This window comes from Cupressus sempervirens, chromosome 2, assembly GCF_028749045.1.
Source record: "Cupressus sempervirens isolate cs-2001-9-10 chromosome 2, ASM2874904v1, whole genome shotgun sequence".
Taxonomy (NCBI): Eukaryota; Viridiplantae; Streptophyta; class Pinopsida; order Cupressales; family Cupressaceae; genus Cupressus; species Cupressus sempervirens.
This window is the reverse complement of record NC_143119.1, coordinates 427,572,843-427,594,073: the sequence shown is the minus strand read 5'-3', so window position 1 is coordinate 427,594,073 and position 21,231 is coordinate 427,572,843. Positions and strand designations below refer to the sequence as shown.

The following is a 21,231-nucleotide window of genomic DNA, read 5'->3' as shown; positions in this document are numbered from 1 at the left end:
CCAAGGAAGTGGATAGGTAAGGTTGCCTTTAAAGGTAAAGGTTTTCGTTGTGGTTAAGGACATAGAACTTATGAATGTTCCCAAAAGGTTAGTGATAGAGGAGTAGTTGTTGTGAATAAGGTTGAAGACTCAGTCGATGAACCCGAGAGGGAAGGAGAGAACTTGTTGGCTCGTCGAGTACTGTTTGGTAAAAGTATATTGGAACCTTGTCAAAGAAGTAGTTTGTTCAGGACTCGTTGTAAGTCTATTGGTATAATTTGCGATGTGATTATGGATGGTGGTAGTACTAATAAACTTGTTTCTAAGGAGATGATTCTGAAGCTTGGTTTAAAGAGAATGAAACATCATTGTCCTTATAGGGTTGGTTGGTTACAAGATGAACATGCTTTAGAAGTGCGGGAGCAATGTCTTGTTGATTTTCAGATTGGGTAGTGTAAGGATCAAGTGGTGTGATGATGTGGACATGAGTAGTTGTCACATATTGCTTGATAGACCTTGGCAGTATGATTGCAGAGACGTGCATGATTGTGTCAAGAATGTATTTACAGGTGAGAAAGGTGTAGGAAGTTTTCACTGATTCCTTTGCAGAATGAAGAACTTGGTAGGAGGACCTTGAGCTTTGGGAGTCGAGTTGAGTTAAAGGATTCTAAGAAGGATAGAGATTAATGTGGAAAACAGACATCTACTACACCAAGGAAGGATGCGAGGAAGCAAAGTAAACAGTTGTTTGTTGCTGGAAAGGATTGGCAAAAGTGGAAAAAAGGGAAGAGTGTGCAAGTTGATAACTTGGAGGATATGTATGTGATGAACCAATTCAGGATTTATGTGTTGAATCTCGCAAGATGTTCTTCTAGCTGATTAAGAACATCTTTTCAAACCTGGGGTGTCTAATGCAAGAGCATCCTAGGGTAGTTGGCAATCCTGCATACTGGAGTGGTTTGACCTTGGAGTTGAAGAGCTCGATCGAAGAAGAGGTGTGCTTGGTCGTTATTAAGTTATCGTGTTGGCCGAGGAGCTCGGGCAATGAAGGATACTATGTTGCTCAGTTTATATTGCATTGCTCGGCTTGTGCTATGTTATTCAAAATGTATTGTTGATCGATGATGCTTGGTGATTTTGTTGACACTCGGTTGGTATGGTGCATTGTATGGAGTTCTTGTGGATTGGATCAGCCGACTTGTTGCATTTAATGCGTATGGGGTGTGATCGTGACATGGAGCAATCGTAGGGATGTGTGAGGATTTATTTTGGTCTTGGTGATCTTTCCTATGCATATTCAATGATTTTTGTAATTAAGTTGACTATTGCAGTTTATGTTTATTGTGTTCTAATTGCTTCAGACTGACTTGGGCTGAAATATGTAAGGGTTTATTTAATTTGTAATTTGCTAGGCCAACCTGTGGCTTAGTTGGGTATAAGTAGAGGGTCTTGTGGAGTCTTGAATCATTATTCATCCAGCATGGAGAAGATGGAGTAGCTGAAGAGTGAAGTTTAGCAGAGCTAGTAGCTAAGTGTGGCTTTGAAAACAAGAAGGTTGCTTGGTGGCTTGCGAGCACATGTTTAGATTCTTCTTGGAGTTTTCTACCAAATTTAAGATTCAGCTAGCTAGGGGTTTGGATTTTGCGAGGTCTTGCAAAATTACTACTGTAATTGCTTTGTATTTGACCGTAACCTAGAAGGCCTTACAGCCGAGCATGTTGGATGTAAATCTTATGATTCTATTATGAGAATTGACATTACTATCGATCTAAATCTTTGTGTTATTGTTTATATTCCGATGTGTGGTTAATTGTTGGGGGCTAGGGCATCCCCTTTGGGGATTCTCTTGCCTTGTTTTGTGTCAATAATCACTTAGGAAGCCATACAATTGGTTCTTAGCAGCACCTCATAGTAGATTTAGAAACTTTTATTAACCAAGAAAAGAAGCCAAACACCAAACTTATCTTTCAAAGGATCCACTTCAATGTATAGTTCAATTATCAAAATGAAAGTTCAACATGTTCATCTTCCATGCTCGTAACAATTTGCGGGTATTTTATCTTCCATGACCTGAATATGGGTCTTAATCAAGTTGCAGACTTAATTCTCTTTCTATCCTAATATGTAGTCTTCCTGATAATTATAATGGCACTCTAAATCTTGCAAAAATTGTATTGCTTTCTTCTAGATGTGATCATTTTTCCTCTCGTTATGCCTTGGCTCCAATCACCTTAATGCTAGCTTGATGATAGTGTCTCTGGCTTTGACTTGTTGGAGACAAAGGCAAAGACAAACCAACCACTCCCTTACTTGTAGATACAGGACGCTAGGACGCTAGTTGTTGTAGTTGTGAATGGGGAGCTCTCTCCCATGCCTTCTTCCCAAGATCCAATCCTTAATTTTCCAGTAGGTTCATCTACCATTAGAGATTGGCTTTCAAACACTTTTTCTTATAATGCTTAACAGCGTAAGGTGGTCATCTACGCTGGTCATCCTACTTGGCATAGGCTATTGGGTTTGCATCCCAATAGTCTTGTGTGCACAAAGGTGATTCATTGACCAAGGATGTCTAAACTACTTCACCTAAAATAGGTGCTGCAACAGGAGTCACCAAGTCGGCCCAAAATAAGAAATAAAACATTTTATTTAAAATTGTTATTAACCTCCTGTTGTGAAGTTTTCACACCATCGCCCCAAAATTTTTGGGGACCCCCTTTTTTCTAATCGCCTTGGCAAATTTTTGGATTGTCCAACAATTTTGAGTTTTGAAAATTTTGAGCCTTGGACACCTTCAAGGCCAATGGGGAGAAGGTTAGATTTATTTTCACCCAGTTTCAACTTGATTTTCTAGAGCCACCGATTTCATCCTTGAGCCGAACAAATTTTAAAGAGCAACACTTGGTAGGATAAAATTGTAAATTTTGTGCTTAGACATTTTTCTTTTGAAAATTTGGATATAATTGTGTAAATTTGGATAATTTTCAAAAATGAAAATTTTGTTAAATTTGGTCTTTTGGAAAATCTTGATTATTTTTGGTGAAAAAGATTAATTTTTGTGATGGTGAAATGAAATTGCAAAAATCGATTTTTGGCTTTAGAAGAAATTTTATTTTATTTTTGTCAAAATAAATAAATTTATTGGCATAACAAAATCGATTTGGGTAAGAAATTGCAAAAAATTGATTTTAATAGATTAAAATTGTCTTGAAAACTTTTTGCCTTTAATGAAATTGGTAATTTAATATTGAAAAATGGCTTTTGGTTAGCCAAAATCCTATTTTAATGACGTATTAATTACTAAATCCTTATTAAATGGAAATATTTAACATCTCCAAGGCACCATTTAATTTCTTTTTGCAATTTATAACTAATTGGCAATTTTAAAAATTAATTTTCATCGTGGAAAAATTAATTTTGGTTAAGTATTTAATTGTGGGCCATAATTTTGCATTAATTATTTGTTTTTTCTTTCTCCCAGGGTCCAAGAAGAAAGTTGGGTATAAGAGGAGGCCTCTCTCCCATTTCTTCCTCACTCCTCACTTCTCCTTCTCAAGGCGTTGGTGATTTTGCAAGAGCAGATCTGCACTTTTCTTGCTTGGTGAATTTTGTGGAGGCCGAAATTTGTGGAAGATAAAACTCTGATTTTTGCAAGAGGCTGCGATTTTTGCCCTAGGTTGGGTAATTTTATTTAAAGGTGAATTGCATGATAAATTTCTAATTTGCAAAGGGATTTGAACTTCTTGAAAATCATATCCTAGGTTCCGAAAAGTCGCTGTAAGTTTACTAGTTAAGGTGAATTTTCATCATCTAGAGTTGCAAGGAGTGCTTAAGCTGACATCCATCTTTCGTTCTAGTCTAAGGATTGCTCCGCTTGGTTCTTCTTGGCTTTTGGTCCACCACTCTACCATCCCGTAATAGGGCGACGAGCATGGAGGATGATAGTGCAAGTAAGAATCCCAAGCGGGCGAACACTAAGAAAGACAAAGAGGATATGACGCCCAAAACTTCCTTCTTCTCGAAAATGAAGTGAATAACCGACACCAATATCTGTACAATGGACATGATATGGATGAGGGACAAACCGAAGGAAGGACAATCCCCCTTAGCAAAGAAGATGTCAACGAGATAGATTTTAGATCGAAGTTGGATGAGTTGGGAAAGGTTGCTATCAAGAAAAAGCATTTGGGCACCCTTTCCTCTCTCAATGCTTTTATTGGATTTGAGAAAGAATATGAGAAGGATCATGAAAGGATACTACAAGCAGCAAGTAGCGTGGCGAAGTCAGCGGAACTCAGGGCAAAGCACACACCCTGTCCTCCTATGGGAGAAGTTAATGAAAGGCTAGCTAAGTTCATTACCTTAGCTAAGAAAATGAAAGAAAAGGGAAGATTTATATTAGAAGATCATTTGATATAAGCTCAAGTGGCAATTTCCCTTTCTTCTAGAATAGGACAAGTGTCTATTTCTGATTGACCACCATTTTGGTGCCTTCTCCTTGGTTGCCACTTTTTTCATTGGTCCATTGATGAGGTGGTGGCTTCTCATTGGCCGAGGGGGTGGCAACCTTAATTAGGGTTTTGAGGATCCAATCTAGATCGTTGATCTTGTTTTGATCTCCACAGTCCGTTGTATTTTTGGCCCCTATAAAAGGCCATTTGCTCTCATTTGTAAAGTGTTTAGAGAAATTGTTGAGAAGATAATACCAAAATGCTCTCTTTTTCATTGTTGCGATTGGCATGTTGATCAAAAACATTGGGTGCTATTGCATGTTTTCTACTTCCACTTAGTTAGATTTCATTTCAAGTTGTTTAAGTTGTTCAAGTGAAAGTAAAGTAGGTGGATAGTTGTGTGGTAGCATTGGTAAATGTTTGATAGGGATCAATACTAGACCACTAGCATCCTAGCGGCTGGTTGGGAAGCCTGGTGTGGTAAACTAGTCTATTATTCCTTTGAATCATTGCACCTATGGAAGTGAGGCCGCTGGTTAGCTCTTATTAGGTTCGATCCCCGTCCATTTGCTAACCTTTCATTCATAGGTAGGAGTAGAATAGTGAGTAGTTGGGTAGTCGAAGCTTAGAGAAGTAAGTTAAGTGATAGAACTCATCCATTCACCTTCCACAACCATCGCTTTCCCATCAACATCATCACTAGCAAACACATCCTCCATCACCACCATCATCAACATTATCTGCCTCCGCACATTTCACAAACCGAGTCACCATCACCTTCATTCCACCAAAGTCCAAGTCATCCTCGAATGAATAGCGTAAGGCCGCCTACGTGATTACCAGCAAATCACATCGATAAAACTAAGTGAGTATCCAACGGTGTAAGGAACATTGGAGCTATTGCTTATGTCTTCATGAGTAATAACTTTTCAAGAGAGGAGTTGCATGTTTGATATCCCATATTGAATATTCAAATCCTAATATGTTATGTAAGTGATACAAAACTCGCATCAACATTATCTGGCGCTAGAAGGAGGGCAGAATCAAAGTTCATTGGAAGGTTGAATTGAAGTTTTGAATTGTAGAGGAGGGCTTGAAGTGAAATTCATTTTTGAGAAAATTGGAGTGTTATTGGTGGGCATACCCTCCATCGTCGCGCATCAACATTATCTGGCGCTAGAAGGAGGGCCTGATCGAAAGTTCATTGGAAGGTTGAATTGAAGTAGAGATTGAGGATTGAGCTTTCAAAGTTAGATTTGAGATGAGAGATCTCTTTTAAATCGAAAAATCAAAAAATTCAAAAGGGAAGAAGAAAGGCTTCTCAATAAATAGGCAAGTGGACATTCTGCCCATTTGGTTTGATTTGAACAAAAGGTTACATCCATGGAATTTGTCTCGACTTGCAGCATTAGGGAGGTGTAGGATACATGGTACTACAGATCATGAGGAGTTGGATTGTTTGGTGTTTCTCTTGAGAGTGGACTTGGCATTAAGAGGAAAATTTTCCTTTTCACAAATACATGAGCCTGCGGTCTTTGTCAATTCATAGGAAGATTTTCTTGTTTTCAAAGAAAATATCAATAGGGAACCAAAAAACACATATGGAAGAAGATCTTGGTGCGTGATACACGGTTACTCTTATTTAGAGTCTACTTGCCCATCTTGCCAAGACACCATTGACTTGGTCAAGTTTCAATTGGGTTGGTATGAGGAAATATCAATAGGAGGTGGTAAGAATTTCTTTCCGCTTCCAAGTTGGACACCAAAGAATGAAGAGGGTGAGATATATCAAGATGATGTGGTTGATTCTAATGTTCAAGATAAACTTGTGGATGAACCTTCACACATTATATCACGAGGTGGAGAGGTTGACAAGAAAATTGAGGAAACAATTGAATTTATCCAAGAGAGAGAGGAGACGGTAAGCAAAGGAAAGGATTCCACCAAGATCCTAATTGAGTCAGATCCAGATGCTTCATCCGATGAGGGTGAAGGCATGTTCGAGAGCTTCAAGAACTTTGTAACTAGAACTGTACAACAAGGAATGGAGTCGGGTAACCGAATATCAGTAGAGAACTTATTATTACCCAATTGGTGCAGAATTCACAACGCATTCCACTCGGAGTTATCTTGCTCCTTGTGTACAGTGGCCTTAGAACAAGTAGAAAAGAGAATATCAGCGGCTCTAAAACGAGAAGATCAACATAGCAGACAGAAGGTTGAGATTCAACAGGTTGATGAAGCAAAAGGTCAAGATGTGAGGGCACACAAAGAACTACAAATGGAACATCAAAAGGTGGACGAAAAGGAAATCTTTGGTGAGCATTCATGTATAATTCAAGGGGTGACTCTTGAGGATGGACTGTAAGAAGTTTCAAATAACCTTAAAGAGGAAGATAATCAGGTGGGAAAGTTGAACAATGAATTACAAGATATCACAAGAGAGTTCAAATATAAGGAAAATATTGATAAACCAATACAAGGTGCTATCTCCACCACATTCTTTGGGGGGATGCTTGAAGATCCTACGAAAGAAATACAAAAGGAGTCACTGCCCAAAGGCTTTCAAAGTGATCAAGTTGTTGCAAATGGCATATTTCACCATCAACTTCGACCTCCAAAAAATTTGCCACTTGAAATGGAAGTTGATGGACAATTCACAAAGACATATGATGGTTCTCCTATCAGTCTTGAAGGTACCATGTTCAGTGAGATTCTACATAAAGAGTGGCAAGATGTTCCTGAAGAGAGTTCAAAGGGAAATTACACGCTAGATGATGAAGCTTCTATTGACGAGGATATGCAAGGATTGTTGAGTGGTGATCAAGTTGCTTCCTTGGAAGAGGAAAACAAAGAACGATTAGGTTGATCCTACCATCAGATATTATGTCCGAGCAACTTGGAGAGGTGTTTGATGAGGAAAATATCAAACAATCCTTGAATTTGGATGATAGAATTGAGGAGATTCACAAGGATTCATGGTTCACGGTCCACAGGGACAAGCCTCCAAAGACGATATTTCATGAGCTTGATTTCAAGATTGATCTTGCCTAGACTACCAATGAGTTTGATGCAGATGTTAGAGGGAAGATTCATCACCAATTGCGACCTCCTTAAGCCATGGATGATCAATTGAGGTTTAAACAAGAGCTACCACCTAAAGCACACCAGGTTGTTTCTTTCCTTGCTCTTAAAGATGAAAAGTTTGAAAGTTTTTATTTTGATTATGGAAATTCTAGAGAAACAACTTGTATTTGGATTAATCATGGGCCCTATGAGTTGCCTCAATTGTTAGTCTTGCATGATAATTTTCTAGAGTTTGAGTTTGAGGTGACCAAATTTTTTTCAGAGTACAAGGATGAGTTTGCGCGATTGAGAACTATCACCCAAACCTTGTTATTTTTGAACATCTTGAGAAACCATGTTAGATCTAGTGTATATATTAGATTGGTTAGTGTTGTCCCTTTAGAGTCTTGTACATAGTTAGGGTAGGTTTGTCTTAGACCATTCAGTTCAAGAGAGTCGTTTAGGTTTACTTTCAGTTAGTAGTTTAGTTTGCTTTCAATTCTTTAGAGTAGAGTTTGTTTTGGACCATTTGGCCCAAGGGTTTAGAGTAGTTTTCTTTTAGTTGTTTAGTTTTGGTTAGGGTAGTTTTCTTTCAATTGCTTAGTTTAGGTGTTGCGAGGGAGCTCAAATTTGATTTGTATCAGGTCATTTGACTTGAGATCTTTTAGCTTCCTTAGTTAGCAGTTTTGGTTTTGGGTCTTTGCAAGTGCAAAGGGGGGTCCATGTCATCACTCGTGGGCAAGGTGTGTAGATTTTACATTTTTGGTGACAAAACAAAGTCCGTCTTGTTCATTTCTTGAGTATATTTGACGAGGTTTAGAGATTAAAGGATGTGTTTAGGTGTTGGTCTATGGCAAGACTTGTACTAAATTTGGGTCAAACTTGATGGATGTTCTTAAGTTATCTTTGACATGGTTACAACATTCTACTCACACTTAATTGCTCTGAGTTCTTGATGTTTTGAAGTGAAATTGGACTTAGTAAAAATCTTACACCTACTTCAGCGCCACCGTGGTCCTCCAAACCCTCTGCAAGCTTCATTGCCTACAAACCAAGCAAAAGATTGAAGAAAAGAAAGAAAAAAAAAAAGAGAAATTATGTCATGATAAAAGAGAAAAAAGCATTATGAAGGTGAAAATAAAAATGAAATTTGGTTCAAGGGTGTGCAATCATCTCTATCGGTGCTATAAAAATAATCACTAAAGGTAGAACCGTGATTGTGGTGCCACAGCGATAACTCCGTCAAGGCTTTAGACGCTTGACTGGTAGCGGAGCTCTATCCAGGTTGCTTTTGAAGTAATGATATTATAATAGCTAAGTCTGATGGATTTAAGAGATTATCAAGTTCTTGTCGAGCGGGGAATAAATCATGCACACACGTGAGTAACTTATGGTCAGAGTGCTTAGGTCCAACTTGAAAGTCATTTTCCTTGTTGAGTGCTCATCCTTAAGTAGATTTGCGGATAGGCCATCTTGAGATTTTTGTTCTAAGTTACTTATTTCTTGAAATGTTCAAGAACATTTCTTTGGGTTGATGCTAGATGTTGTGAAGTTTTCACACCATTGCCCCAAAATTTTTGGGGACTCCCTTTTTTCTAATCGCCTTGGCAAATTTTTGGATTGTCCAACAATTTTGAGTTTTGAAAATTTTGAGCCTTGGACACCTTCAGGGCCAGTGGGGAGAAGGTTAGATTTATTTTCACCTGATTTCAACTTGATTTTCTAGAGCCACCAATTTCATCCTTGAGCCGAACAAATTTTAAAGAGCAACACTTGGTAGGATAGAATTGTAAATTTTGTACTTAGACATTTTTCTTTTGAAAATTTGGATATAATTGTGTAAATTTGGATAATTTTCAAAAATAAAAATTTTGTTAAATTTGGTCTTTTGGAAAATCTTGATTATTTTTGGTGAAAAAGATTAATTTTTGTGATGGTGAAATAAAATTACAAAAATCGATTTTTGGCTTTAGAAGAAATTTTATTTTATTTTTGTCAAAATAAATAAATAAATAAATAAATTTATTGGAATAGCAAAATCGATTTGGGTAAAAAATTGCAAAAAATTGATTTTAATAGATTAAAATTGTCTTGAAAACTTTTTGCCTTTAATGAAATTGGTAATTTAATATTGAAAAATGGCTTTTGGTTAGCCAAAATCCTATTGTAATGACGTATTAATTACTAAATCCTTATTAAATGGAAATATTTAACATCTCCAAGGCACCATTTAATTTCTTTTTGCAATTTAGAACTAATTGGCAGTTTTAAAAGTTAATTTTCATCATGGAAAAATTAATTTTGGTTAAGTATTTAATTGTGGGCCATAATTTTGCATTAATTATTTGTTTTTTCTTTCTCCTAGGGTCCAAGAAGAAAGTTGGGTATAAGAGGAGGCCTCTCTCCCATTTCTTCCTCACTCCTCACTTCTCCTTCTCAAGGCGTTGGTGATTTTGCAAGAGCAGATCTGCACTTTTCTTGCTTGGCGAATTTTGTGGAGGCCGAAATTTGTGGGAGCCGAAATTTGTGGAAGATAAAATTCTGATTTTTGCAAGAGGCTGCAATTTTTGCCCTAGGTTGGGTAATTTTATTTGGAGGTGAATTGCATGATAAATTTCTAATTTGCAAAGGGATTTGAACTTCTTGAAAGTCATATCCTAGGTTCTGAAAAGTCTCTGTAAGTTTACTGGTTAAGGTGAATTTTCATCATCTAGAGTTGCAAGGAGTGCTTAAGCTGACATCCATCTTTCGTTCTAGTCTAAGGATTGCTCTGCTTGGTTCTTCTTTCCTTTTGGTCCACCACTCTACCATCCCGTAATAGGGCGACGAGCATGGAGGATGATAGTGCAAGTAAGAATCCCAAGCGGGCAAACACTAAGAAAGACAAAGAGGATATGACGCCCAAAACTTCCTTCTTCTCGAAAATGAAGTGAATAACCGACACCAATATCTGTACAGTGGACATGATACGGATGAAGAACAGACTGAAGGAAGGACAATCCCCCTTGGTAAAGAAGATGTCAACGAGACAGATTTTAGATCGAAGTTGGATGAGTTGGGAAAGGTTGCTATCAAGAAAAAGCATTTGGGCACCCTTTCCTCTCTCAATGCTTTTATTGAATTTGAGAAAGAATATGAGAAGGATCACGAAAAGATACTACAAGCAGCAAGTGGCGTGGCGAAGTCAGCAGAACTCAAGGCAAAGCACACACCCTGTCCTCCTATGGGAGAAGTTAATGAAAAGCTAGCTAAGTTCATTGCCTTAACTAAGAAAATGAAAGAAAAGGGAAGATTTATATTAGAAGATCATTTGATGTAAGCCCAAGTGGCAATTTCCCTTTTTTCTAGAATAGGACAAGTGTCTATTTCTGATTGGCCACCATTTTGGTGCCTTCTCCTTGGTTGCCACTTTTTGCACTTTTTTCATTGGTCCATTGATGAGGTGATGGCTTCTCATTGGCCGAGGGGGTGGCAACCCTAATTAGGGTTTTGAGGATCCAATTTGGATCGTTGATCTTGTTTTGATCTCCACCATCTGTTGTATTTCTGGCCCCTATAAAAGGCCATTTGCTCTCATTTGTAAAGTGGTTGGAGAAATTGTTGCGAAGATAATACCAAAATGCTCTCTTTTTCATTGTTGCGATTGGCATGTTGATCAAGAACATTGGGTGTTATTGCATGTTTTTTACTTCCACTTGGTTAGATTTCATTTCAAGTTGTTTAAGTAGTTCAAGTGAAAGTAAAGTAGGTAGATAGTTGTGTGGTAGCATTGGTAAATGTTTGATAGGATCAATACTAGACCACTAGCATCCTAGCGGCTGGTTGGGAAGCTTGGTGTGGTAAACTAGTCTATTATTCCTTTGAATCATTGCACCTATGGAAGTGAGGCCGCTGGTCAGCTCTCATTAGGTTCGATCCCCATCCATTTGCTAACCTTCCTTTCACAGGTAGGAGTAGAATAGTGAGTAGTTGGGTAGTCGAAGCTTAGAGAAGTAAGTTAAGTGATAGAACTCATCCATTCACCTTCCACAACCATTGCTTTCCCATCAACATCATCACTGGCAGACACATCCTCCATCACCACCATCATCAACATTATCTGCCTCCGCACATTTCACAAACCGAGTCACCATCACCTTCATTCCACCAAAGTCCAAGTCATCCTCGAATGAATAGCGTAAGGCCGCCTACGTGATTACCAACAAATCACATCGATAAAACTAAGCGAGTATCCAACAGTGTAAGGAACATTGGAGCTATTGCTTATGTGTTCATGAATAATAACTTTTCAAGAGAGGAGTTGCATGTTTGATATCCCATATTGAATATTCAAATCCTAATATGTTATGTAAGTGATACAAAACTCGCATCAACACCTCCTCAAATCAGCTAAGGTCGACCCTAAAGATGATTGTTTTATTTATTTAAATATTAACTAAAAAACAAATAAAGGTCTAGTGTTCAATAAGGAACATTGATGAAGAGCAAGAGTCTCTTGAGGAAGAGATCAAGAGGATTGAACACGTGTTCAATGCAGCAACGGAGGAAGTTGTAGTCGTGGTGATTGAAGAGGATGAAGATGTGACCGTGACATTGGAATGTCAAATGACTGAAGATGATGAAGAAGAGAATAAAGAGGATTTTGGGGCAGCAAAGGAGAATGAAGTAAAATCTGAAAATGTTGAGTTCAATTTGCCTTTCTTTAAAAGGTTGAAAATAGAAAAAATTGCAACTGCAGATTAGCATATGGGTGTCAATTGTTTGCACGTTGAGGATGTTGTGGATCATTGATGAAGAGGAGAGAAAACAATGTTTGGAGCAAAAAGGAAAACCTTTGATGGAGGACGATCTCTACTAGTCTGGAGTCCACTAGAGGTAAGAGGAGAAGAAAGCACTCTTGATGGAGGTTGGCAGGTGTCCCAACTAAGTGTTGGATAAGATAAGATAAGATAATAATATTAATGTCCAACAAAAAACCACAAAGGTTTATGAGACTGAGCATACAAACAAAAGAGTTGGCCAAAGCAGGAGCACCAAACAGTGACTGAGAAGAAACAAAACAAGACACGAAACCAAGAAAACCAAGGTAAGGACTAAGGATCCTTCCTTGGTACAAAGAAATCAGTTACAGAAGGATATAACCATGGACGATTCAAAGTCATAGATCGTCGCCGAGAACCGTTGGAGTGTTGTTGCTTGGAAAGACTAGTATAGTGTCTAACTAATCTAGAGGGAGTAATAATGGATGGCCTTTTCACACCCCATGGAGGAGACAAGGGGGAGAAAAGGGCAGTGATGAGCTAGTCTGAGGTATGGCCCTGAGGTGTCACTGACTGCAGGGTATGCTCATGAAGTTGGGTGGCCTCTCATAGGTAAAGTGCAAGACACCGCTGGTCAACATAGTTGAAGAACACTAAAAGAGAAAAACAATCTTCGAATAAACAGTAAAATCTCCCTCGAATCTTATAGTAGATAGGACAACGAAATATGAAGTGGGTCTCAGTCTCAACCTCTGCCAAAGCACACAGTCTACAAATCCGATCTTCTCTATCCATATGGTGATCGCTTCGGACCCGAAGACGGTGAAAGCCAATAGTGAAGGAGCCCAAAGAGAATCAAAGGGCGTGACACCAGTGCCGATAACGATAAGCAGGATGCACAATAATACCATTCTAAATCTCAAGAAAAAGCTTTGCATAAAAGGCCATCTTAGGACGTAATCCACCAAGAGGATTATGCCAAGTAGTGATAATGTATTGTCTATAGATATCCTGTCTGACATACTTGTTCAACTCCTAACATGAGGGGAGGAGGTGAGTAGGAGCATCCAGCAAGAACTGATATGGAGGAAGACAATCAATCTCAATCCCAATCGAACCCAATAGAGAGGTGGCCTGGGCGTACCAACAGCGAGATCTAGTGCTAGTGTCGGATCTCATAACCTCAACAGAATAACAATATGCTAGATGAGAGTATCTGTGTCGGTCAACATCTGAATCCATAAAGCCATGAAGCCAATGGAGAAACTAGATCAAGTCAAAAATGGCCACAAGTTTGAAAGGATGAGCTCCAAACTCGGCCAAGACAATGTTGTGGGGGGTGAGTTTGTGACATCTAATGATACATCATAAAAGCAATGTCTGAACACACTCAATAGAGGCCCAATAAAAAACAAGAAGAGAAGGTCCCCTAGAGGCCCAATCAAAAACAAGAGAAGGTCCCCAAACCACCAAGCCATAGAGAACGATCGGTTTAACCAAGGAGTTCAAGAGGGACAACTTGGACAAAATGTCCTGAAAATGATGTCTAAAGCACTGTCTTTCGAGCATGGCCAGAGAACTCATGCCCTTACTAACCCTGGACTAAATAGTCAGTCTCAAACTGAAGCGGGGCCCGAAAACTTTACCTTGAGATACATGTAAGAAGTGATCTCAACCTCCTCCCCCTAAAAAAAGAAATGAAGATGAGAGGTCTTTAAACAGTTAAAGATCATAACCCGAGTCTTAGCCAGATTGACCACGAGCTGACACTGATCACAAAAATAAGCCAAACCATCAAGAAGTCTCTATAAACTATCAAGAGAAGAGGCCAAGAGAACCACATCATCTGCGAAAAGGAGAATGGAGATCAAAACCTAATGCAAATAGCACCCATCACTAGGTTGCGAGGAGTTCACAAGGAAATCTTTGAGCTCGTCAATATACAATCTGAACTGAGTAGGAGAAAGAGGGCTACCCTTCTTCACCCCAATGGTGCTCTGAATTGAAACAGAAAAGCCATCCGAGGTCCTGGGTCTACCAGTCACCTTCTCATACAATCTCATAATAGCAGTCAACAGCATATCTAAGATCCCAATCTCGCTAAGTCTCTTAAATAAGGCCATCCTAGGAATAGAATCAAAAGCCTTGCGAAAATTCACAAAACAGCAATAGACTTTCTCAGTGCGGTGCCTAGCCTCTTCAATAATAGCCCCCAACATGAAGATGTGATCCATAGTCTGATAGTTTGCTTGAAAACTGGCATGTCCTTTAGCCCTACATTCTCTCCTATCAAACACTCTAGATAGCATGGTGTTCAGAGCAGTGGCATAAAGTTTGGCAAATGTATGCCCGATCATGATAGTCCAGTAGTTACTTGGGTCTGAAGTAAGCCCAGACTTATGAATAGGATATATCACATGTCGTGACCAGGACTAAGGAAACCTAGTACAGACCACTCTATTAAAGAGTGTAGGAAGGTAGGATCCACGCACCAAAGCACCAAGTTTAAAAAGTTCTGCCTAAAAACCATCCTCATCCACAGCTCTACTGCATCTCATGGATCTAATGGCCTCAAAAATACTGCAGGGGGTGAACAAATGGCAGTAAGGAGGTGGAGTGGAATGAAGGGGTGGCTGCCCTGGAATGTCATAAAGTGCAATGGTGTGGAAGGTCAACGAGTGGAAGTCAAGGATGGAGAGCAAGGAGGGACACCTAGAAAAAAGGGTACACCAGAATATCTGAGGATTCTGAATAAGGGTAGAGCAAAGGGATATGCACTGAGAAGAAGCAAAAGAATGATGCTTATAGCAAAGAAAACGGAGATAAGATAACACAAGTGGGCAAAGACAAGGGAGTGAGTCTCAAAAGCGGAGCGAACAGAGTGATGGAAAGCTTTACAATCAGCATCAAACAATTAATTCATAGGACAAGTATTTCAACGCTTATACCTGAGAGAGGGAGAGGAGCAGTGAGGAATAGAAAGGAGAGCGAACACCCAAATGGCAAAAGCAAGTAAATCAAACATGGTAGAGGCCGCATGCAAATCGCTAAAACTAGCTGGTGTCAGAAGTCTCCTAAGATGGTAGGGAAAAAGCTCACCATCACCCTTACGGTAGCAGAAGCGAGTAGGGGTGCAGGCAGTGTTAGTCGAGATGGGGGAGGGCTGAAAAGAAGGTGACAAACAAGACGAAATGCGGATAACAATGTTGAGAAGAGCATTGTCAGCAAAGGGGAGACGAGATGGTGAAACTGTGAATGGAGGGAATGAAGGAAGAAGAGGTGATGACATAGTCCACAACACTCGCACCACCACAGTGTGGCCAGCAGGTAAAGAGATCAGAGCCAGGGAAGAAGGATAAATTGTTCAAGATCAACAAACCAGAAGACTCACTGAGCTAGAGGAGGTGGCGACACCATAGCAAGAGAGCGGCTTAGAGGCATCATCTAAGGTACGCTGAAGTCCCATATTAGTTTCTCTCTCAGAAGTGCAAATCAAATCAGAGCCACGATCATGTATAGGAGTCTGAAGATTCCTGGTTCGTGCGTTGAAGTCTCCAAGAATAATGATATCACCCAAGGCTGCAAACTGTGAGATGCTCTCCTAAAGGTCACCAAAAGGATCCCCATCCTGAGCATCATTTATGGCATATGGAGAAGAGGTCAGTGGAAAATAACATACTGCAAGAAAGATGTCCCTTTGTCAGTGATTCCGACACCCAATACGAACCCACATGAATCTGGCAAAGGCATTAGAGTGAACCACTGATGTTAACCTGTAAATGTCATCTCTAATCAAACAAGCAACACCTTTGGACCCACGAACCCCACCAGAAGTATGGACCCCATCTCTACAAACTGACAGCCACCGGTATCCAAGGTATCCTAAAAGAGGGCGCATGGAACTCTCGTGAGTCTCAGTGATGACCAAAATATCGGCAGACCCCACCGCATCATGAAAGAGACCAAGCAATGACCATAAAGAGTCATTACCATTCCAACAGTTGACAAGAAGAGAAGGAGATTTCCTCTTGTCAAACTACTGTCGAAACTGTCATGCGGTTTTGGAGGTCATCCTCGCTACCCATCCAGTAGGAGAATCACGAACAATTGCTCTAAGATTCCTAATAACAGCCCACCTAGCATCTGCCACAATTCCTCGTGCATGTTTCAGCTCTGTGACCTGTGCCTTTGTGAGATCATCATCAAAATAAATTTTAGAGGGGAGAGAGAACAATTTTCTCTTTGCTCTAAGGACACGAGGCCTGTCGGAAAAAGAGAAAAACTTGATGAAAAGGATATCTCCCGTACCAAACCAACACTTATCTAAAGTGATATTAGAGATACCAAGCTGGTCAGAGAGGAAAGAACGTCCAGTAGCAAAAGGGTCAACAGTGGTGAGAGACCCCAAACACGCAAGTTGAGTTCACATGCGCGTCGCACGCACTCATCATTAATCTTTCCTTGGACAATCTTGTCTAAGCTTAGCCGAGGTGTAGTAGTATCTGTGTTGGTACAGAGAGAGGCCCATGATTTCACCTTTTGTTCAGTTTCAGCAATTAAAGAAGAGTGTATTGTAGCCATTCTAGTTTGTTGTTCCTTGATTTTATCCAACCCATCTAGTTGTTCAATAACAGATTCTATATTGGATTTTAAGCATGTTGTTTCAAAGATGAAGGTATCGGAAAATCGTTTAATATGTGAGGTGTTCAATTCTATAGACAATTTGATCTCTAAAATTTCTACCGTCAATGCAATAACTTGTTCTCTAAGCAAAGTATTGTCAGTCTCCAACTTCATCACTCGATCACATAACCTCTAGTAGGTCAGAAGTCGATGTTGTGCGGACCACTATCACTCATTGCAGCAATGAGTTGATCCAAAATTCGTATCAAACCAAGCACCAACAGATACCCGTATGCCTTAGACGTAACCCCACACACCGACAAACTAGCGATAGCCAATGTGAGGCAATACACAGGTGGTTAGGTTGAAGCAATGAGATAAAATATGAACCCGCGAGCAGTAGGAGATACTAGAACTTTGCAACCCGATAGAACACAGTTAAGATCACAAGTGGGTAAGACGATGATGAAAACCCGTGAAAATAATAGGCAGAGATCGCTGGCTATGTGAGAAACCACCGATCTGAGCTCAAACGGAAGGCATAGCAGGTGTGAATGCAACCAACGTCGAGCTATAACCCAACAGTAACTCGACGAAAGCAGATAGCAAGAACCCGACAAGAGCAGACTAGTCTGAACCTTGAGTCCGTGAAGTTCAAGCTCTTGTCGTGAGAGAGAAAAGACAGAAAATAGAAAACAAAGAAAAAAAAATAAAGGACGAGGGGAACGAAGGGCACACAAGCATAAATGGAGAGAAAGATCAAGGAAGGAGCCATGCAAATAGAGCAACACAAAACACGCAGCGGCAGGTAGAAAGTTCATCATTGTGGGACTCATCCTTCATTATGGGAGCCTTCATCTCTTTTGTAGGGAAGAGGAGAATGAAGAAGACTTCTGATGTACTTAATGCGGCAACAAGGTTTGCTAGAGGTTGTTTACAACCTAAAAGAGTAATTGAATTACTTAAGCCCATTTTGTGAGCCTATGCTCACAAACTTCTTATTTGTTGTGTCTAATGCAGGAGCATTCCAAGCAAAACAGCGGTTAGCGTCTACCAAAAAAATATTCCCCCATTTGTTTGCTTCAATTTGATCAAGCTTTAAAACAGTGTATAGTCATCCATCAAGAAGGAATTTGCCAGATGTTATAATTCTCACTACCACAGTTGATATGTAAGCAATTATGGAATTTTGAAATAGGGCATGAACATCCATCATCTTGTATTGGGATTTTCTTTTCGATAATCGCATTACCATCCTACTTGTCAATTTGTGATATTCTATACGATGCCAATGTCACCGAGGTAGAACTTGTAGACATACCCTTATAGATGTTGCCACTGCCCTTAATGTCCACATACTGCCCTATCTAATGTCCTCAGATACATGCCCAACGTAGCATGAGTGGCCCTACAAACATATCCCTTGTTTGGGTGCATACTCCATGTCTAGTTGGTGTTTTCTCTTTCCTCTTCTCTATGAAACCGACTACAAAATGTTGAAACAGAGACAACACCTTAATTGAATACAAAGAGATGTCATCCCGTGCAATGCAATGTTTGCGGACTATGCACCAATGAATTTGTTGAACTAGCTATCAAAAGTTTTAGTCAAAAAATATTGGTAGATCATGTGAGAGAGGAAGAATGAAGGGTTGCCAAAAAAGGGAAAAGGAACAATCCTACGAAATTGAAAAGATTCAAAAGGAAGAAAGGCAGTTGAAACGACTCAACTTGAAATTGACAAGACAAAATTTACAAATATAGAAGATAGCAAACGAATGGAAAGAGGGGCAGTTGCGCAGAGGAAGTGAGGAGATAGGAAGATGGTAGCATGGGTGAGGGATAGTAAGTAGCGAAAGCATTAGAATAGCTCCTGAATTCACACGAAAAATGGAGAGGCTTTGAAGTAAGTGAATAAGCAGTGTGGGAAAAGAGATCACACAATCATCGTAATCATTGCGAAGAAGTAATCACTGTGTAAGGTTGAGAAGAACAAATTTGTAGAATAAAAAATGATTGAGGTGAAAACTGATCATAGAAGCATCGAATAGAAGGAAAGCGTAGAGCAAATTGGTGAGTGCAAGGAGAACAAAAAGTACGCAAATAGAAATTAGAGATGTGGATGTGAGAAAAGAGAAGCCTTGCGAAAACCATAAATTGTAATTGTTTACAAATGTAATTTGTTTAATTGAATTTAATGAAGTGAAGAATGTTTGTTGCAATCTCTTGCAGAGAGTCTATGTTGATGTTTTACTTGTGTGTTTTGGAGTTGAGAGATGGGGGGGAGTATCCTTTTGCATCACTAGCTTTACTATTCAGGAACCCTTTACAATGAAGAATGATAGGCTTGCCTCTGCAGCGCATTTGAGGACAATTCTGCAAGTTCAATATTTTAGTACGGAGTTATCAACCTCTTCCTAGGCCAAAAGAGTTTTTCAAGACCTTAAAAATGGAATAACTATGTTGAGGATCGAACTAAAAGACTATTAGAAGTCTACTCGATGACTTGTTAGAAGTTACTTTCCTTGCATCTAAAGTGCATATTGTTGCAGTCTAAGATAACTTCCAAAATTCGCCTCAAGTAATTTCTGATGCATCGCGGGCAGATTTGTCATCCTAGCTCTGCATTACCAAGACTTGCAATACAACTTGTCTAAGCTCGTTCTTAGGTTGCTGCGTTTGATTTACTTTCCTGACCGAATCTGCTGATCCAACCAAACAAAAAGAATTAGGTTTGGAATTGCACAATCTAGTTACTCGCTTTTTACCGAAAACCTAATCACACTTACCGCTGAACAGGTCATGTAGATTGCCAAAGGAATGCCTGGAACTTTGCCCACTTGAAACAGTCACAACTTCTGGAACATTACACTAAGATCGACAAAACTAAACAGCGCAGACAAAGGAAAAGGTCGTTTTCTACATCACGGCCTGGCGACCGCATAACAATCATTTTCTTCACCTTCTGTAAGGTTCAAAATTTGTACTCTCGAATTTGAACTTCTGATAAAAGAACCTCGAGACAAGCCAGAATAATCCATATGCAGAGCTCCCAAGATCTCGAGGTAAGTATTCCATTCGAGTGGACTACATAGACAAATAACGACATAATTTTTGTTCTGAAAGTACCCGCGTAACTAACAATGTATAGATCATTTAGCAAACCTAAACTACATTACAAGCAGCTTAGATCAATCTTAACTACATGTGTCTTCTAGACTGAAAATATTGGTACAAGCTAAATCCACACAGTTATTTCCACAAACATTTTATTCGTTAAACATGTGCTCGTTAGCTCAAGTAAGAAGATAAAAAATTTGAAAATGAGGCGGAGAAATGTTTACCTCCAACCAAGAAAGCATAGCCAAGAGTAAGCTTTTGAGACATAGACAAAGCCATCTGTCTACTTTCTTCTTTTCCTCCTTCTCCTTCTCCTTCTCCTTCTCCCCCCTCTCCTCCCTCTCCTCCTCCTCCGCCTCCTCCACCGCCAAATTTATCTCCTCCTCCTCCCTCTCCGTCACCTCCACTGAAATCTAATTTCACCTCCGACTCCTCTGTTTCTGCTACATCTACCTGCTCCTCGCTTACTGCTAATGGAGTTGAGGACGCCCTAATGTGTCGATCAATAGATGAAAAGAGGTATCGACTACACAGAATCCAGTTGCTCTGAACCCTTGAAGATCTCGTCCAGCCCGCATTGTTTTCTAATGCCAACTCACATGACGAACAAGTGAGAGCGTATTGAGAGATTCTGGTACCATTTTGCCCCCGTTTGGAAAAGGTAAGAGTCTGAGAAAAAGCAGGCGACAGGGTATCGATAAAAGAAGAGTGAGATAGTGTAGAAGCAAATGAGAGCGCCGCCATAGTCAAAGGAAGAACTGGCGAGTTTGTAATAAGTAAAGGGCTTAAGCTGGGCCTATATAATTCTCATTTACCTCAACCGCTCGGGCTATCCTTATGCATGGCAAGTTTCGGAAAAGCCAGATGTCTGTTGCTTTTCAAGCGAGAAGCACAGAAATAAACAGTTTGTGAGGAAAATTTACAAGGATCTTAAGGTCAGAATAAAATGGGTGAATAAAGGCATCACTGCAATGGTTATTCCAATTTAAAAACTCTCTTTTGTCTAATATTTTTATCGTATTGAAAAGTCAAAAGATCAATATTTGAAGAAGAAATTGTCCATTATAATTTTATGGCTTTAAGAATTTACAAGGATCTTAAGTTCAAAATAAAATGGGTGAATAAAGGCATCACTTTAATGGTTTCTCCGATCAAAAACTATGTTTTGTCTAATATTTTTATTGTATTGAAAAGTCAAAAGATCAATATTCGAAGAAATTGTACATTATAATTTT

At 39.5% G+C, this 21,231-nt stretch overlaps 1 protein-coding gene across 1 annotated transcript in view; it reads right to left on the bottom strand.

The window, feature by feature from the left end:
• The window catches only part of LOC149572915 (uncharacterized), a 43,007-nt gene extending 22,038 nt beyond the window's left edge, over positions 1 to 20,969 (bottom strand). The window contains exon 1 of the mRNA XM_089814022.1: positions 20,221 to 20,969. Coding sequence (XP_089670148.1) covers positions 20,221 to 20,740 — 520 coding nt within the window. The 5' untranslated portion in view covers positions 20,741 to 20,969. The remainder of the gene's footprint in view (positions 1 to 20,220) is intronic.
• Positions 20,970 to 21,231: the final 262 nt, after the last annotated feature.